This window comes from Dipodomys ordii, unplaced genomic scaffold (assembly GCF_000151885.1).
Source record: "Dipodomys ordii isolate 6190 unplaced genomic scaffold, Dord_2.0 Scaffold12, whole genome shotgun sequence".
In the NCBI taxonomy this organism is placed as follows: domain Eukaryota; kingdom Metazoa; phylum Chordata; class Mammalia; order Rodentia; family Heteromyidae; genus Dipodomys; species Dipodomys ordii.
The window spans coordinates 2331492-2350814 of record NW_012267228.1 but is presented as its reverse complement, the minus strand read 5'-3'; the positions used below and the strand labels follow the sequence as shown (position 1 = coordinate 2350814).

At 47.3% G+C, this 19323-nt stretch overlaps 1 protein-coding gene across 1 annotated transcript in view; it reads right to left on the bottom strand.

The window, feature by feature from the left end:
- Window positions 1-1169: 1169 nt before the first annotated feature.
- The window catches only part of Tamm41 (TAM41, mitochondrial translocator assembly and maintenance protein, homolog (S. cerevisiae)), a 36301-nt gene continuing 18147 nt past the window's right edge, over window positions 1170-19323 (bottom strand). The window contains exons 4-7 of the mRNA XM_013010394.1: window positions 16043-16188; window positions 11688-11853; window positions 10510-10572; window positions 1170-1306 (exon numbers count right to left, since the gene is read on the bottom strand). Coding sequence (XP_012865848.1) covers window positions 1230-1306; window positions 10510-10572; window positions 11688-11853; window positions 16043-16188 — 452 coding nt within the window. The 3' untranslated portion in view covers window positions 1170-1229. The remainder of the gene's footprint in view (window positions 1307-10509; window positions 10573-11687; window positions 11854-16042; window positions 16189-19323) is intronic.

Here is a 19323-nt window from a genome sequence, read left to right as displayed (position 1 = left end):
GCTCAAGTGGTAGAGCGCTCGCCTTGAGCTGAAGAGCTGAGGGACAGCACCCAGGCCCAGAGTTCAAGCCCCATGACCGACAAAAAAAAAAAATACCATGCACTCACGACATACCACAACTCCAGGGACTTTGTCATTACCAGCTCATTTTTCATACTAAATAACAGTAAGCTCAGAGTTGCACAGCAGTGAGTCTGTGTTCAACCCAGTCTGATGGAACACTATTGCACTCTGAGGCTTTGATCTGGATTGCTATGGGTTGAGCCCAAAGGTAGGAAACAATCTGTCAAAGAGTGCTGAGACAATGTACAGCAGGAGCTGGATGGACGCAGGCTGAACCTGAGGCTCAATGCTGGTATGAGGTGAGGTGCGTGAGCTGCTCCCGGCACCCACCCCTCCCCAGTTCCCATCTGAGTGCCTCTGCCTACCCTCCAGCCCAAGCCTGGCTGGCCCTGGGATTGGGGCAAGTGGCTCGGGCTGAGCTAATGGGCCAGTTTCTATCTCTTGGCTGTGATGAGGGTGTCAGACAATTAGGGCTTGCTTGGGGCTGTTTGGATGCCTTCTTTTCTAGGAGAGTTTGTAAACAAACGTAGACAGGGCCAAGCGAAAGCCCCGAAAGCATGTAAACAAACGTAGACAGGGCCCAGCGAAAGCCCCGAAAGTCTCCTAATTATGAGGAAAGCAGAGTAAGTAGGAGGCCCACACTCCAAAGGCACACACAGCAGAGAGATGGAAAGAAAAGGCCAAGTGGGTGTGCAGTTACCTCAGGAGAGCTGTGAAGAGCTCTCCTCCCCCCCCCCCCCCGCATGCCTTGTGGAAAACAAAAGAACATAAAAAGCCTAATTCCAAGAACTGTTTGATACTTGGGAGCCCTGGATAGCAAATCCCAACAGAGCACAGGGGAGGCTGGTGAGGGAAACAGCCTGGCTGGCACATTCCCAGCCTCCAAGCTCATGGGCATGCGCAGTGCTGACACACCTCCCACCGTGGTGCCCCGGGGGCAGACCTCAGGGCTCTGTTCAGACAGGACCCTCCCCTTGCCATGTAGCCCCTTCCACATACTTGGGCCCCACTTGGATAAATGCCAACGAAAATGTTCTTTTAAAAATCAAGTATTACACACACTCCAGCCTCTTCAAATTCATGTAGTAGGTCAAGGTAACAAACTGTTATGTCAAAAAGGACCGAACTTTATTCACTATATATAACATACACAAAAACAAGCAAAATCAGGGTGCTTTCCTCATCCATCCTTTCCACATTTTGTGCAGCTTTAGTGAGCTGTAAACCACTGACTTCTTCATGCCTGAAAGAGAAAGAAGAGCAGGTGACAAAGCTGAGGAGTGTGGAGTGGGCCCAAGGGCTCCGCACCAGACTAGTCTGGAGCAGGTGGGGCAGGGATGGGATGTGGGGTGGTAAAGGTCACCACAGCCTATGTAGGCATAGGCTATGTATGTGTGTGTTGGTCCTGGTGCTTGAACTCAGGGCCTGGGCACTGTCCTGGAGTTTTTTTGCTCAGGTCTAGCCCTCTGTCACTTGAGCCACAGCTCCACTTCCAGCATTCTGGTAGTTAATTGGAGCCAGGTGTCTCATGGACTCTCCTGCCTGGACTAGCTTTGAACTGCAATCCTTTGCTCTCAGCATCCCGAGTAGTGAGGATTATAAGTATGAGTGACCGGCGCCAGCCAACATTTGTTTTCTTTTTTATTAGCATTTGTTATATAGGAGGGGGTTTCATTGTGACATTCCACTCATGCATGAGATGTATCCTGATCAACCTTACCTCCTCTACTGTTTGCTCTTTCCCCCTAATGCAGAGCGATTCTGATTCTGACTGAGCCTCTGCCGAGCATGGGTATGGGCCCCTAGTACCTGAGATCTTTTTTTGGGTCTGGTCGTGGGTCCTGAACTCAGGGCCTGGGCGCTGTCCCTCAGCTCTTCAGCTCAAGGCTAGCACTCTACCACCTGAGCCACAGCGCCACTTCCGGCTTTTTTCTTTTTTGCTTATATGGTGCTGAGGAATCGAACCCAGGGCCTCATGCATGCAAGGCAAGCGCTCTATCACTGAGCCTCCTTCCCAGCCCCAGTACCTGAGATCTTGAAGCAACAATCTTTTGAGTAGCAAGCATGTCATGCCAACCTGTGAACTTCATAGTTCATTCTTTATTTTTATTTTTGGCCAGTCCTAGGGCTGAAACTCGGCCTGGGCACTGTCCCTGAGCTTCATCTGCTCGAGGCTAGCGCTCTACCACTTGAGCCACAGCACCACTTCCAGCTTTTTTTTCTTTTTGCTTATGTGGTGCTGAGGAATCGAACCCAGGGCCTCATGCATGCAAGGCAAGCTGGTGCTGGGGTATGAGTGGTCTCTTGGCTTCCCTAAGCTGCCAAGAGGAAGGAGCCACTACAGGCAGGGGTAGCAGAACAGCAGGGCACAAGGAAAGTCATTCGTGTGCACACTGGATCTCTGGCCAGGGTTGTCTGCCAGCTGACAAACCAGTCTGGCCTAGTGAGAATCTCTGAGCTCTGCCTACAATGCTTTCAGTTTTCTTTCTGGGGCAAGCCTCACCTGCTCTAGCATGGAGGCTGAGAACTTATTACGTTAAGGTGCTTTTTAAAATCCCAGCAGAACCAATCAGATTGAGCAGGATGCAGGCAGTTGCACATGGTAAGATGGAGGCAGCAACCCCAGGGCACTGAGTCATGGCTGTTGGCAGATGTACAGACTGTGACCACCCCCAGCCGCCTTCAGAAAACTTGGGCCCAGTCTCCCTGGAGCTTGAGCGTTTAATGAGAACACAGCTGGCATCCCTGGGAGTCACACGCACCGCAGGTGGACGGTGATTTTCCTAGACTCAGACACTCCCTCTGCACTCTCAGAAAGATGACAGCAAGAAGCTGTGCCAGAAAGAACACTGGACAGGAGTTAAGAGACCTGGTTCAGCTCCCAGTTGGGTCTTGATTTCCTCACCCAACTACCCAGGGCCCAGAGACAGGCTGGATGTCAGTCTGAACTCCCTGAGGCTGCAGGAGGACCTGCAGTGCAGGCATGAATGTACACTTCTGGCAGACTCCAGAGGTTTAGATACCTTTTCATAAATCTTGGGTTTGCAAAAGATGAAGAGCCAACAGACTAGAAAAAAGGGTCCTTTCTTTAAAAAACAAAAACGAAAAAACAAACAGTACTGAAGTTGGAACTCAGGGCCTTGTACTTGCTAGGCAAATACTCTACTCCCAGGCCTTTTTGCTTGGATTATTTTTCAGTTAAGGTCTGCCTGTCTGTTTCTCCCTTTGCCAGGAGTCAACCTCAGTCTGTGAACTTCCTACCTACACTTCCCAAGTAGCTGGGATTATAGATGTAAACCATCACATCCAACTTACTATGTGAGATTTTGGTAGCTTTTTTTTTGCTCAGGCTTGTCTTGACCTCTATTCTCCCAATCTCTGCCTTCCAAGTAGCTAGGATCACAGGCATGTGTCACTATCACCACATCCAGCCCCTCCATGCTTCAATTTCAACAAATGTGGAGGACTTTAAAACTCCATAAAACAAGCAAAAATTTCCTAAGCAGAACATAAAAGTGCTAAATAAGAGGAACAAACTGGGTAAAGTACTATGTAAAATTAAAAACTGTGCAGTATAAGACACTATTAAGATGTGAGAGCAGGACACCCTCTAGACTGGGAGATGTTTACATATATACCCAACAAAGGACTCAGTGGAGAACACACACTTGGCAAGCACAAAGGCCTGGGTCTAATCCCAGCTCCAACGCAAACAGATGCGTAAGCAAATGACTTTTATGCAGACTGTGAGGAGAATCATGAGAAAGCATGTCAGCACACACCACGTGCAGAGCTGAGAGGCCTCCCTCACCAGGATTCCCAGTCCAGATCTGGGGCAGGGGGCGGAGGGGGGCGGACAGAGGAGTTGGTGCCCCCAAAGACTCTTGCAATTGGTTTCAACCACAGCGAGGCATGTCTACAAAGAAAGCTCCACTCAAGGTAAAAGTACAACTTACTTCAACAATTCCGAGGCTTGGATGGGCTTGTGGGGAAGGCCTGTTCTTATTTAAATATGAAGACGGTAAAAAAAAAAATGGCTAAAAGACTCTCAGGAGAAGAAGGGGAAGAAGAAAAGAGAAAGAATAATTATGAAATAACATGGCACACATCCAAAAAGCAGCATACAGAACTTCAATGAAAGCTGTTGATCAACAGTGAGCTGGGGGTGGGCTCTGTGTGTGGGGTGCCCTGGCAGAGGATGATGAAAGAGGATGATTACAGTCCAAGTATACTGTTGACAACTATGAACAATGAAACCAGTTGAAACTGTTTTGGGAGGGGGAGGGGGAGAGGGAGAGGAACAGGGAGTGAGTGACGGGAATACACTGTAATATGTAGAAATGTCACAATGGACCCTTCTTTCTCCTATAACTAAAATCATAACAGGGAAACTAAGAGCCACTCCACTGTGCTTCAGCAAAAGGCTGGAGGGACCCATGGCACGCCAACATCATTTTCCTAACAAGACTAAACCTGTCCTGTTAATTCAGGTGAATCTTTTGAAGTCAGAGAGGCAAACAGGTATCTATCTTCCCCCAGTTAGTTCCTGTTGACTAGCAAGTCAGGTGGGGAAAAATGAAGAAAGATTTCAAAATGGAGCCTCCTCCTCCCCTCAGGGAGTGGCACAAGGCTTCTCCAGGAGGCAGCCCAGCTGTCCCAAAGGCCTGCTGGAACCTCTTCCATCTGCGTGGCTGCCCAGTTTGCCAGCCCCGTGGCTGGCTGCTGCACGCCTAGCTAGCCCCCTCCCCACTCCACCTGAGTTGTTACAGACTTCCCACAATACTCCAGGGGCTTTTCTCCTGCCCTCAAAGAAACTTCACACTCCTCTCTCTGCCTGGCCTGTGCCTACCCATCTGGTCACGGAATCTCCATTTCTCCTTTCTTGTTCCCATGCCCAGCATCCTCAAACAGTTCCAGTGGTCTCCCATAAGCAGGCTGGGACATGATAATGCCGGCTATTTCCACATGAGGTAGAGAGGTGGGGGGATACTACTTTCTTTGTGGCTCCTGGCTGGTGGGCTTCTGCTCATGGGAATTGTGCTGTTGTTATTAACTCTATCTAAGAGAGGCTGCTACTGTTTTCTAATTGAGAAACTCTAGGAAAAGAACAACTGTTTGACGTTGGCAGCATCTCTGTGCCCAAGGTCAAGCATGGGTGTATCTGATGACCAGGATTTCCAAGGAAGTAATGAGAGAATGTCAGACTGCATGAGAACATGCTGCCACGGATTCTAAGCTAGAATATTAGCTTCACTGTGCATGGAGTTGGCTAGCTGCCTGGATCCCATGTCTTCTAGGCAGAGAGAGATCTGAAGGGGATGCATTCAGGCATAAGAGTACCCGCTGGGCAGCGGCAGATATACTGATCACCTAATGAGGCCACAGAGCCTCGTCCTGTGAGTGGAGTGGTAACATCTCCAGCTCTACACATGCTGAAGGAATGACTGACCAGGCCTCTAAGTCATGTCTGCCTGAGTGTAACTGAGTTTACTTCCAAAGGCATCTGCTGGCGAAGAGGCGTATCTTCCCCGCTACCTGTTCTGGGGAGCCACAGCAGAAGCAACACAAAACCCAGTACAGGGGGGTTTCTCACCCTGCAGATTAAGAGAAGTCAGCCTGCCGCAAAACCAAACCCAGCCAAGACTTGGGGGATTCCGGAAGACCAAGCAAAACTGAGGCATCAAGAACTAGGGGCAGGAAGTCGGAGGGGAGGCAAATGGGCCACTGGTGCCCAGCATGGCTGGAGACCCGGGGAGACCTCAGGGGCCAGGGCTACATGAACATGTAAAGATAGCTTAAGTGACTGCCAGGTAATGACGCCTGAGGAAAGAGCAGCCACAGTGCTAGGTGCTTGCCTCAACGCCTCAACCTAGAGAGACAGGCATAATTATTCTCAGAACTCAGAGCAACCAGGGGACAGGCCAAGCCTCGGTGGTTATAATTTGAATTCCAGCCTCTGGGATCCTAAGCCCCTGCCCTTGGCATGATGCTAGACAGCTTTCCTTGCAGCCCTGCTCTTCACAGACAGAATGCCCACAGATCTGGTCTCTGTGGCCGTGGTGCCAGGTCTCATACATCCTGTCGCCCTGGCCTGGGCCTGGCACAGAGCTGCAAGGCACTGCCCCCTGCTGGCAAAGGGAAGAGGGCCAAGGGTACATTTCAGGTACGGGTACAGAGATGATGAGTGGGTTTTAGAGAAAAACTCAAGCTTATTAAAGAAAAAAAGACAGGAATCCCAGTACTGGAGAGAATGAGACAGGAGGCCGGGAGATCTTTAATTTGAGGCAAGCCTGTGATACAGGGTAAGACTGTCTCAAAACAAACAAAAACAAACCCAAAACAAACCCCGGCCAGAACAACAGGATCTACCCAGTGTCTGTACCCCGTGTGGACCACATGGACACACAAACGATCGGGTATCCTGAAGCTCTCTACTACTTCTCCTCCATTTATTTCAAAGCAAATCCCAGACACTGTACCACTTTTCCTGTAAATATTTTAGTATGTATCTCTGGAAGGAAAGGATTTTTTGACCCCCTTATCACCACTATAGTAACTAACAATGTATTAATAATTCTATTAATTCCTTCCAGCACAGGCAGCCGAAAATCAGGAAAACCAATCATCAAGCCTCATCAAGAAGAGCAGAGCAAGGGTGTGGCACACAGCTTGAATCAAAATGCACACACCTACAGTCTCAGCAGGATAAACCAGTAGGAGCAGACAGTAAATGCTTATGTTAATCAGAAATGCAAAGCTATGCACTCTCTTCCCCCAAAGGTGGGAAGATCTCTCAGCAGATTTGGCCTAACTCCTGTAGAATCCCCTCCTTCCCCCCAATTCTTCAAGAGGGTAACATCAGGTGTTAGGGTCAAGTTGAAGGATAGATCTCTAAGTAGCTGGATTGTAGGACACTAACAGATGTGGCCACACAAGCACCATGGAAAGCTCACACCTGTGTGTGTGTGTGTGTGTGTGTATGCATGCGCGCACACCTGTAGAGTATGGTACCTTGGAGGGCCTCATAACCATCCTAAGAAATCAGGATGGTGGGGCTAGGAAGGTGGCTAAGTGGTAGAGTGTTTGCCTTGTATGCATGAGGCCCTGGGTTCGATTCCTCAGCACCACATAAGCAGAAAAAGCCAGAAGTGGCACTGTGTCTCAAGTGGTAGAGCGCTAGCCTTGAGATGAAGAGTTGAGGGACAGTGCCCAGGCCTAGAGTTCAGACTCCATGACCGACAAAAAAAAAAAAAAAAGAAATCAGGGTGGTGCTGTACTCACTTCTGCATCTGAGCACCTCAACAAATGGCACAGGGAGGAGGCCTGGTCTAGGCAAGCCTTCCTCCCACCTGATGCTGAAGAATGCTGGAGAGATGGAAAAGAGCATGCTTACATAGAATCAATACTGACATTTTGGAGGGTAGTAATGGCAATGTATAAAGACATCCATGTGCTTAGGACTATAAAAGAACTAGGTACAATAAAGGAACATTTAGGTACCAACAAGAAGAGCTAGTCATGGAAGTGGCGCTGTGGCTCAAGTGGTAGAGCACTAGCCTTGAGCTGAAGAGCTCAGGGACAACGTTCAGGACCAGAGTTCAAGGCCCACTACCGAAAAAAAAAAAAAAAAAAAAAGAGCTAGTCATTAAAAATAGCAGGAGAAATCAGCACAAGGTTCTAGGTTTGAGCTCCAAAAGGCCGAGATAGGAGGATTGTGGTTCAAAGCCAGACTAGGTGGAAAAGTTTCATGAGACTCTTATCTCCAATTAACCACCAGAAGACTGGAAGTGGAGCTATGACTCCAAGTGGTAGAGTGCTAGCCTGGGACAGTGCCCAGGCCCTGAATTCCATGACAAAAACAAACAAACAAAGCAGGGCAGTTATAATCCTGGTTTTACTCGGGAGCCAGAGATTTTGAAGACTATAATAGACTATAAAACCCAAGATACTTAAGAGGAAATGTAGTTCCTAGGTAGCCCAAGCAAAAGAGTTTAGGAGACAACATTTCATTCAAAGAAGTTGGGTATGGTGGCATGGGGACTGTCCTCCCAGCTACCGCAGAAGTGTACAGAGAAGGATCAGTCCTGGCCAGCCTGGAAGGAAGAGACTCTATCACAAAAATATCTAGCACACATAGGGCTGGAAGCATGGCTCAAGTGTTACCTGCCCAGCAAGCCTAAGACCCTGAGTCCAAATCCCAGTACCACAAAAAAACCCAATTAATTAAAAAAAGAAATAGTCGAGTGCCAATGGTTCATGCCTGTAATCCTAACTCCATAGGATGCTGAGATCTGAGAATCACTGTTCAAAGCCAGCCTGGGGAGGAATGTCTGTGAGACTCTAACTCCAATAAGCCACCAGAAAACTGGAAGTGGTGCTGTGGCTCAAGTGGTAGAGCACTAGCCTTGAGCTTCATAAAGAGCTGAGGGACAGTGCCCAGGCCTACAGTTCAAGCCCCACAACCTACCAAAAAAAAAAAAAAGAAAAGAACAGAAAGGAACACTAAAACTGAGTAAAATCTCCCAGAAAGCAGAGCAAATAGACAAGAAGGTTAACAACTAGGAGACAAAGCAAAGACAAGCCAGGGACTAGTAGGGCTACCTTAGACGGTCCAACATCTGAATAAAAGTTCCGCAAAGAGAATAGAGAAAACAGACTGGAGGAAATCAAAGCTTATGTGGAGTCTCCAAACTGAAAGCACAGTGAGCACCCAGTAAACAGACCAAAGGGAGACAACCAGGAGGCTGCAGAGCCTAGTAAAGTGGAAGGCTTAACAAGCTTCCAGAAAACGCATGTGAAGGCTAAGAAGGGGATTGGCTTTGGATTTTCACAGTGGTCCTCAACGTGAGAAGTATTTGCAGCAATGATCCCCAAACCCTAGTGGAAAATGGTTCCTAATCTGTCCCCAGCCTAAGCATCAATCATGGGAGCAGAGACTGTCAAACATGCAACCTGGTCTTACAATTTTCATTCCAAATGAGTGGGTCACGTGCTTCACCAAAATGACAACTGTGGCCAAGCAAGTAAAAGAATGAAAAGAATGAAACCATGAAACCAATCCCATGTAGGCTGTGAGAACAAGAGCATCACAGGAGAGGAAAGGACTCTGTGCCACAACCGCAGACATTTACCTGAGGAGTGGCAGTGGTAATGGTGGGGCTGGAGAGCCGAATTCTAATCTCCCTTGGGGACATGCTTTAGATGGTTGCCTAAACTTGAACATCTTTTTTTGGATTTTTTTTTTTTGGATTCTTTTTTGGATTTTTTTTTGGATTCTTTTTTGGATTTTTTTTTTTTTTTGGATTTTTTTTTTTTGGTCAGTCGTGGGGTCTGAACTCTGGGCCTGGGCACTGTCCCTCAGCTCTTCAGCTCAAGGCTAGCGCTCTACCACTTGAACCATAGTGCCACTTCTGGCTTCTTCTGTTCATGTGGTGCTGAGGAATAGAACCCAGGGCCTCATGCATGCAAGGCAAGCACTCTACCACTGAGCCACCTTCCCAGACCTTGGAAGCATTAAAAAACAACAACAAACTGCAGTAAACCTAGGTATGGGCAGTTTAAGCCTGGAATCCTAGATATTTAGGAGGCTGAGATCTGAGGAGTGTGGTTCTAAGCTAGCCTGGCAGGAAAATCTGTAATAATCTTACCTCTAATTAATTAAAAAAAAAAAAGCTGGAAGTGGAGCTATGGTTTAAGTGGTAGAGGCTAGCCTTGAGCACAAAAGCTCAGGGACAATGCTCAGGCCCTGAGTTCCAGCCCCAGGACCAGCACACATGGAAAAAAAAGAAAGAAGAAAGAAAAGAAAAGAAAGAAAGAAAGAAAGAAAGAGAGAGAGAGAGAGAGAGAGAGAGAGAAAGAGATGGCAAAATTCCTCATGAGGAGAGACAGAAGTAGTTATCTGCATGGGGGAAGGGAAAGGGAGAAGGTTGGGGGCAGGTGAGCGGGTACAAGGCTCAGCGACATGTGTAACTGGGGCAGCATCAAGGCATGGCAGGGAGGAGCTACTCAAGAATCAAGAGCAGCAGCAAAACCTCCAGCAGCATGCATTGTTCTGATGTTTTAGACAACCAGGTTTCTGTAGCCATGACTGTTTGTACAGAACTGCAGTACCCCAGCGTGTGGTCTTAAAGAGAGCACTGTACTGGACTTAGTGCTATCTTAACCAAGAACACAGAAGCCTCTCAGTCCAGGGGTCCAACACCAAGCAACTTTTTTTTTTTTTTGGGTCCGGTCGTGGGGCCTGAACTCTGGGCCTGAGCGCTGTCCCTCAGCTCTTCAGCTCAAGGCTAGCTCTGTAGCACTTGAGCCACAGCACCACTTCTAGCTTTTTTCTTTTTGCTTATGTAGTGCTAAGGAATTGAACCCAGGGCCTCAGGCATGCAAGGCAAGTGCTCTGCCACTGAGCCACCTTCCCAGCCCCACCAAGCAACTTCTTAAAGTTCTCACCAGCAGTAAAAATGCCTTTGGTGCTCTGTCTGATACTTGAAGGCCTCACAATTGCTGAAAGCCCTAGAGGAAAAAAGAAAAAAGGAACTAAGAACACAAAAAAACAGGTGTTAGAAAAACCTCATAGCTTTAAAACCCAACTTACATATTCCTTCCAGTTACCAACAAAACCAATAAATGGAGTTTTGCCCAGTGGTAAGTGACAGTGAGCATGGTGAGGCCCGAGCTCCAGGAACCCGGGAAAGTGGCCTAGTCACTGTGGGAGCTACCCCCCACCCACAACAACTCCTCGGTGACGCTCGCTGGTCAGGACACATTGTAAAGGCGTCAAATGCAACAGTGACATGCCCCTCTGCATAACTAACTTTAAATAAAAAAAAAAAAAAAGACAAAAAGAGCCAATTCCTCAAAGGTCATTTTAGGAATGTAAATCTGCTTAAGGCTCCTGATTCTTAGTTACAACATGTAAAAAGATTAAAAGTCAAATGTTTTTATCTGGGAGAGAAACTTCCATTGTGAAGACACTTAGAATACTTAAGCAGAGCAAGGTAACAACCTTAGGGTTGTCACAATAAAACAAAGGAGGGAGAGAGGATGAGGGGAGAGAGAGGGAAGGAGGGAGAAAAGGAGAGAGTGAAGAAAGGAGAAAGGGAAAGAGGAGAGAGAGGGAGGGAGGGAGGGAAGGGAGATGGAGAGGAAGAAAGGAGGAAGGGAGAGACTGGGTCTCCATTTCCTTCCTGGAGTCAGGTAGGTCTCTGAAGTCACAAACAGTAGTTAGGCCCTGGGAAACACTGTGGAACCTGGTCAGGTCAGACACTGCTGAGTGGTCTGGGACATGGTGAGGGAGCTGCTCAGAGAAAGCTGTGTCCCTGTGTCACAGGAGCACTGAAGTGCCACCAGTCTCTGCTCTGACCAGAGTATAGGCAGCACAGCCTTTAAACAGCTTCTAGCAGCTCTGCTCCGAGAATGGAAGCAGAGATGAAACCCAAGAATTTGAACGAATGACCATCCCCGTCACCTTGCTTCTAACCAGTGCAAGTTATATTGTCACAGCTTTCTTTTCCAGAGGCAATCTTTCTTCATCTCACTAGGCAAGAGGAGAAGGAAGAAATAACATGTCTCACTCCCTCCTGCCACCCTCAGCCAACACTTCCTCAGTGCCAAGTCCAAGGACATACCTAGCCGGACCACATGGCCGCAGTCAGGGTCATGAGCAAGCTGGAGTAAGGTTTCTTCCACATCTCTGTTTTTCCCAGGAGGGTCCATAATGTGATTTATTCGTTGCTGTAAGGTTTTGGGCAATGTCATTAGCTGAGTGAATTGTCCTTCTGGGCTTTTATCTATCTAAGGAAAAAAAGAGATGGCATTTATGGAAGTGTTTTGAGTTCCATATATATATTCAAGGACATAGGGCTTCTATTTAAAATGACACAAGTAGGAATCTCACATTATGTACAATTAAACAGGAGTTTTAAAAAAATTAAATGGATGGGCTGGGAAGGTGGCTCAGTGGTAGAGTGTTTGCCTTGCATGCCTGAGGCCCTGGGTTCAATTCTTCAGCACCACATAAGCAGAAAAAAAAAGCCGGAAGTGGCACTGTGGCTCCAGTGGTAGAGTGCTAGCCTTGAGCTGAAGAGCTGAGGGACAGCGCCCAGGCCCAGTGTTCAGGCCCTGCAACTGGACCCCACCCCCCAAAAAATTAAATGGAATCACACAAACACAAGCACTGTGCCTAGGTTAGGTGGGAAGCTAATGTCTGAGTGTTCAGGATCCCAAATTCCTTAGAGAAGTCAATTCTTATCTTTCAGAACTCTTTCTACCTGAGAAAATAAGAGCCGACTACTTGGAGGAGTAATTTCTCACTGACAGTATAAAATTCTCTATTGTCCAGTTGGAGGAGGTGGAGCTGTAGCTACCAAGTACCCTCAAGCCCCTCCAGGCTGGGACACTCAGATCGATGCAGGAATGCTGAGACGCATACCACCCAGAACCCTGGTCAGTGACCAACCAGAGCGTGGATCTGGATCTGCCCGTAGGCCCATTTACAAACTGCTGTGCTGCACGAACTGGAGGACATACAGACGACAAAGACGGGCCTCACTATCAATCCCTAGCAAGAAGTAGGCCCCCAATGAGAGAATAAAAACGGAACCTTTGTAGCTTAGGTGTCATTAGTTGTCAGATAGGAGTGATCTATGTGAGAAGTTCTGTTCCCACTGTATCCTAAAGATACTAAATTGTTGAAAGACAAATAAAAAGATAAAACTACTGAACTTTATATATTTAGTTTTAGATTCAGATTTTTCAGACATGGGCAACCTTATTAATAATCATAACTCATCCACTCTACCTATATACCCATGCCTGGATTTTCTAGCTTTGTCTACAAATCTAAGCAAAGAAGCAGCAAACTTGGTGGCTCTGTCAAAGGCGGTGGGGCTCACCTAAGCACGTGGCACTCATCCCCAGGGGCTCTCACACTGCACCAAAGCCATCAGCTCCGAAGAGGACTGACTCTGAAAAGGACCATTTCTGCCTCCCGCAACACAGGATTGAGATGTCAACAGGCTACTGATGCAAAGCTCTGTGACACAAAGCTCTCTGGAACAGCCAAGGCACCAGCTTAGTGGTGGCACCCTGCGAGGACTCAGGTAAAGGCCATTCCACAGTCCTACATGCCCTGTTGACAGAGGAGCTAGGGGCCAAGGGATAGCAGAAGTGAGCTTGCATGACCCTGGTGACCCAAAAGGAGGCCAGGTGCTGCCCATTTCCACACCCCCGGGTCTGAAGGTGGACTGCAGCTCCCAGGACCAGGTAAACATTTGGCAGTAGGGAAATGCGTTGTCCTCTACCTTGGCAGGAGCAACTGACCCTCAACAGCAGGACACACATCTTAGTACCCCTTAACTCTGATCCAAGTGGGATGGCTTTGTAGGCCACAGGGAAGAGTTTAGATTATGTTTATCTTCATGTTTAAGAAAATTCCCAGAGGCTGGGAAGGTGGCCCAGTGGTAGAGTGCTTGCCTTGCATGCATGAGGCCCTGGGTTCCATTCCTCAGCACCACATAAGCAAAAAGCCAGAAGTGGCGCTGTGGCTCAAGTGGTAGAGCACTAGCCTTGAGCTGAAGAGCTGAGGGACAGTGCCCAGGCCCAGAGTTCAGTTGGCAGAGATGGCTACCTCCTTCCCTGTTTCTTAGGCAGGATAAATTCTACAGCTGCTGACATAAAACACTTGGCCCCTGCCCTCCAATGACAAGTCCTCTAATCACAAAAGGTCCTAGTCTGTTTTAATGCCTTGCTTAAAAAAAAAAAGACAGAAAGCCAGATGTTTGAGGAAGAGCTCTAATGTAACAGACAGGAATGAAGCGACAAGAGGACAGGAACTTAAGAGACAAATGAAGGCAGCAGGAATTTCAAAAAGAAAACTGATATAAAAAACCCACTCAAAATATTAGAAGAAAATTTTCTAAAATTGAAGTTTATCTGTTTCCAGCTGAAAAGGCTGGAGATTTGGAACGCAGATATACACAAAGACAACTGCAAATCACCAAACAATCAAGAGTGCCTGGTCTCAAAAACTTATCGACTTCACAACCAATGTTAGAAAGGGAGTAAAGCACAACCAGAAAACCCAAGACTAACAGAAGAGACAGAGGAGATGTCAGGGAGATGGTAAGAGGAAGTCTGAGCAGCAGGGCTGTGCACGGATTCTAGAAAACAAGCAGCCTGGGAAGGTGCATGCCAGGCACCTCCGGGAAGAGCAAAAAACAGAAAACACCCTATGTACTGTCTGAAATGGAAGAATTTTACAGATGGGTCAGGATCTGAGGATGAATTAGAAGCAAGCACACAGAAAACCAAGCAAGTGAATAAACCTGAGGACCTGTTAACTTCAGAAAAAACAAAGTTGCACAGGAAAGCAAACGGCCAGGCTGGGAATGTGGCTTAGTGGTAGAGTGCTTGCCTAGAATGCATGAAGCCCTGGGTTCGATTCCTCAGTACCACATAAACAGAAAACGCAGGAAGTGGTGTTGTAGCTCAAGTGGTAGAGCAAAAGAAGCTTGGGGTAGCAAACCCCATCCTGGCATTCCTTTCTGGTCTCAGGACTGACCAAAAAAAAAAAAAAGGAAAGCAAACTGCATAATACTATATGTCAGCAATAAACAAAACTTGTCATAGGGCTAGGGTATTTATTACTCAGTGGCAAGGACCTAGGTCATAACAAAGTAAATAATGAATGTTAAGTAATATTTACAAAATAATTGCAAGTGGAGCATGAGAAGTCAGAGGGGGAAAGTGAGGGAGAGAAAGGGAGAGGAAGTGTGCACATATGTAGGGTAAAGGAGTGGGAACAAACTCATTTCCACTGGAGAATTATGAGGTATAGAACAGAATCAAGAAATAACAGGCGAATCTTACTACTTAGACTCCAGAGGTGAGTCTCACAGGAATCAGCTATAGGGGACCACACCAGGCTGCCTATAGGAAGTAGGGAAAAAGCAAGGAAGAGTGGTGCAGGCACCTGTTCTACTTTGAAAACTTGAGGTACCACCTGGCTTCCAAACCACGTGTGGGCATTACTCTGATAGAAGTAAAAGCTAACCTTCCCACCCCACACCTGAAGTGCATGGGTAAACTGCGGGACTGAGGCTGAGCACCTCTTCTCAGGTCTGGGAATCCACTGTGCTGAGCTCAGCACAGTGCTGGCCGCCCCAAGACCTGGCTGCAGAACATACATCAGAAAAGAACTAAAACACCACATTCTTTATGTTACAGGCAAAAACATCAGTTTCTACAGTTAAAAAAATTATAAATTACCTTTCTCCAAAGAAAGGTTCTTTGGATTTTTTTTTCTTTTGTTGATCGTGGGGCTTTAACTCTCTGCCTGGGCCCTGTCCCTCAGCTCTTCAGCTCAAGGCTAGTGCTCTACAGCTTGAGCAATAGTGCCACTTCCGGTTTTCTAGTGGTCTTATTGGAGATAAGAGTCTCACAGTTTCCTGTCCAGGCTGGCTTTGAACCGAGATCCTCAGGTCTCAGCCTCCTGAATAGTTAGGATTACAGGGGTGAGCCACTGAGGCCCTGCCCTGGATTTTATTTTGAATAATTTAAATATTTTTTCAAGTACCTCAATAAGAAAGTGTTATAAAAGTTCCAGACAGAGTTAACACAGCAAGTGGGGAAATAGTTCAGCATGGTGCATGTGTGAGCACATTTCTGTAAGACACAGTCCTCTTCATACCATGTTATGTTCAGACACAAAGGAGTGTGCACACACATGGAAGAAAGCCCCCGAGAGCTGAGCACACCACTGCTAGGGAAGCAGAGGGCAAACTCAGAGCTGACCTTCACTCCTTTGACAGGTGGCAGAAAAGACACGCCTAGTGTCCCTCTGGCTCTGGCTGGCTCCCTTCTCCAGAGGCACCCTTTCCCTAACCTTGTTACCCCACGCAGAGGCACGACTGAATTTTCAAATACAAATGTGATGGTGCTGCTCACTGTCCTCACAGCTCTGGCTATTTTCCACAGCATTTACCTCCAGTCTGCCTTGCTGGGTTTTATACACCACTTGGGGGTTGTCCTGCAGTATGCTGCCGTAGAGCTCACGGAAGTGGGCCACGTTGGGCTTCACAATATTAAATATTTTTGACTTTTCCTCTCCGACTACCATCCGAAAGTCACCTAGTTGAAACAAACAGAACAATTAATCTTCTGTTAAGCATACAGGCTCTGCTCTATGAACAACAGTGTCTCTCCCCCCTACCCCCCAAGTATGTTGGCTCAAGCCAGTAGGATTCCTCCAGATGAACAGGTTATGCAGGGAATGCAAGCGCCTCTCAAAGTGCAGGGCCAGTAAGCCAGATAGAGCAGTTACTTAATCACAGTAGGCAGCCCAGCTCTGTTTTTCCAGTACAGAAGCTTCCATACTGATAAAACCTTATCTTATGGAGGAAACTGTGCTCCAGGCAGTAGTTGATGAGAGCTATGCACAGTATTTTAAACCTCACCCCTCACTCTCCTCTGGCCTGGCCCAGGCCTACACAAGGCTAAACAGTTTCAGGAAGGCTTTTGTAGTGTGTAAAAAAAGAATTAACCTTGTTAAACAATTGACAAGGGCAAGAACAGGGATGCTCAAAGTCTCAGTAAGAAAAGGATTACGCCTATGACAAGACTGAAAGCAGACGTTTAAAAATTGCGAGTGGTGAGAAATGCCTGCACAAGCCAGAGCTGCAGAACTAGAATTTCTGAAGGACCAAGAGCAGCTTTGCGACAAATAAAGTGTCTACCTCCACCACATGGAGGTAAGACATGGAAGAAAGTGGTAAAACTAGACAGCTCGTGGGCTGGTAGGGAGAGATTTAGTGGTTGAACACTTCCTACCATGCATGAGGCCCTGAGTTCCACCTCACTACTGCAAGGATTAAAAAAAAAAAAGTTTAGACACATACAGGGAACTACAGGTTATGCATGTGCCAGCCATGTTGCTTTGCTGGGCAGACAGCAAGCTGCCAGAGGAGTCCAGAGGTGGCAAGTGCAGGCACAGGCCTCAGCTTCTTAGGAAGCCATCACATTTGTATTTGACAATTTATCCTCCAAACTATCCATGCTAGAGGGTGAAGAGAGCACGATGGTGATTCACAGCAGGACAGCAACACGAACCTGGAGAGTCCAGGGCACATGTGACACCTGCCAGTCTTTTCCCATGGAGGAGGAAGACATGGGAAGAGGTCACTGCCTGCCAAAATGAATTTCCTAGAGCACACTAACTGTCTTGTGTGGAAAAAGTAAAAGTACAAAGAGATCTGTGCTGATCTGAGTATGATTTGCTCTCTGCAGTGAGGTACTAAGAGGGAGGAGTAGGCTGACTATGGAGCTTAGTTTAGAGGGGGGCCTTAGGGAGGTGACCATGGCTAGGTAAGATCATCCACGTGTAGCCCCAAGACACTGAGAAGACAGATGCACACTTGTCTACCACCATGTGACACCCTGTGTTACCTTAGGACTCAGCAAGAAGCCAAAAATGTAGGCCCTCCACCTCAAGCCAGAACTGAACCAAAATAATCCTCATTCTTTGTAACTACCCAGTCTATGGTACTGTGTAATTTGCAACAGCAGGCAGACTAAGACCACATCTTAAAAGTATGCACTTCAGTAAGGAACACAGTATCCTGGCTTTTTTAAGCATCAAAAGACAAATTTAGATAGTGGCAGAATGCATCCTGAGATTACTTCTGAATGGTCTTGGACCAAGGTAGAGATGAGGTCTGTGTTGAGGTGGGTGAGCAGCAGCAAGACCCAGTCCTGACATGATCTGTAAAAGTACCAAATGATCTTGTTTTTGCGCTACTAATTTTACTCAGAAAGAGTCACATGGTTCAAATGAAGATGCACTGCGAATGAAGCTGTGAAGAAGTTGATCCTTATACTTATTGTTATTGATACCATAAGCTGCTAAAACCCTTCTTGAAAGCAGTGACTTAAGAAGCCCCATCCCTGGAGAACAAGCAAGGTGGAGACCAGGAGGCAAGGTCTACTGAGTGTCTGGGGAGCGCCAGGCACTGCTCCAAGGGCTGTCATGTAGTCCACATGGCCATCTTCTCAGCCAGTGGTCAGTTCTTGTTTGCCATGTGTGGCAACGAGGACACAGGGATGAAATAACTTGCCTAAGATTTCCCAGGAAGTAAGCTAACAAATTACATATAAAATCTGTTCATCAGGCTGAGGATATAGCTCAGTGACCATATGCTTGCCTAGCATGTGCTACCATGTGGATCGTATGTGGTCATCTTACCGTCCCTCCCCCCTAACCCCCGCTGGTGGTGGCTGAATCATCAGGGTGCCAGCTTCATCCATGGGCAATCTACTGATAGTTCATAGTTGAATTAGGAGGTAGGGCCAGCTGGGGGAAGTGGGCCACTGGAGGTGTGCTGTTCATGGGTATGTCTTGTATGTCTTTTCTCCAGATCCTCCTCTTTTCCTCTCTCTGCTTCCTGACTACTTTTATCTATCATGACCCTCTACGATGATGTTTCTGCCTCACCACAGGCCTAAAAGCAATGAAGTCAGTTGACCATAAACTGAAGCCCCTGAAGCTGTGAGGCCCTGTAAGAGACTCTTTTTAAGTTCATTTTGTCACAGCAGGGAAAAGTCTAGCCCACCTGTGTCTGTTCCACCCCATCCTCAACTGTTTATCCGGAAGCAGCTCAAATGTCCAAGAGGAAAATGGAACAGCTGTGATGGTGTCAACATACCCTATCACGGAGTAGGGGGCCACTGAAGATTACAGTCACCAAACACAGCAAGAAGGGAAACAATTATACATAAAGGAGTAGGCAACAGAGCAAAAAACCTTATGAAGCCGGGCGCTGGTGGCTCACGCCTGTAATCCTAGCTACTCAGGAGGCTGAGATCTGAGGATCACGGTTCAAAGCCAGCCCGGGCAGGAGAGACCGTGAGACTCCTATCTCCAATAAACCACCAGAAAACCGGAAGTGGCGCTGTAGCTCAAGTGGTAGAGAGCTCGCCTTAAGCTGAAGAGCTGAGGGACAGCGCCCAGGCCCAGAGTTCAAGCCCATGACCGACAAAAAAAAAAAAAAAAGAAACCTTATGGAAATATGGAAAATGAGACAAAGGGATTATATGTAAAAAGAAATTTGGAGGTGTGGTGGGTAGTACCATGGGCAAGGCCCGGCGTTCAATCCTCAGAAACACACACAATTTTATTTTTTGCTAGTGCTGGGGCTTAGTCCCGGTGTTCAATCCTCAGAAACACACACACACACACACACACACACACACACACACACTCTCTCTCTC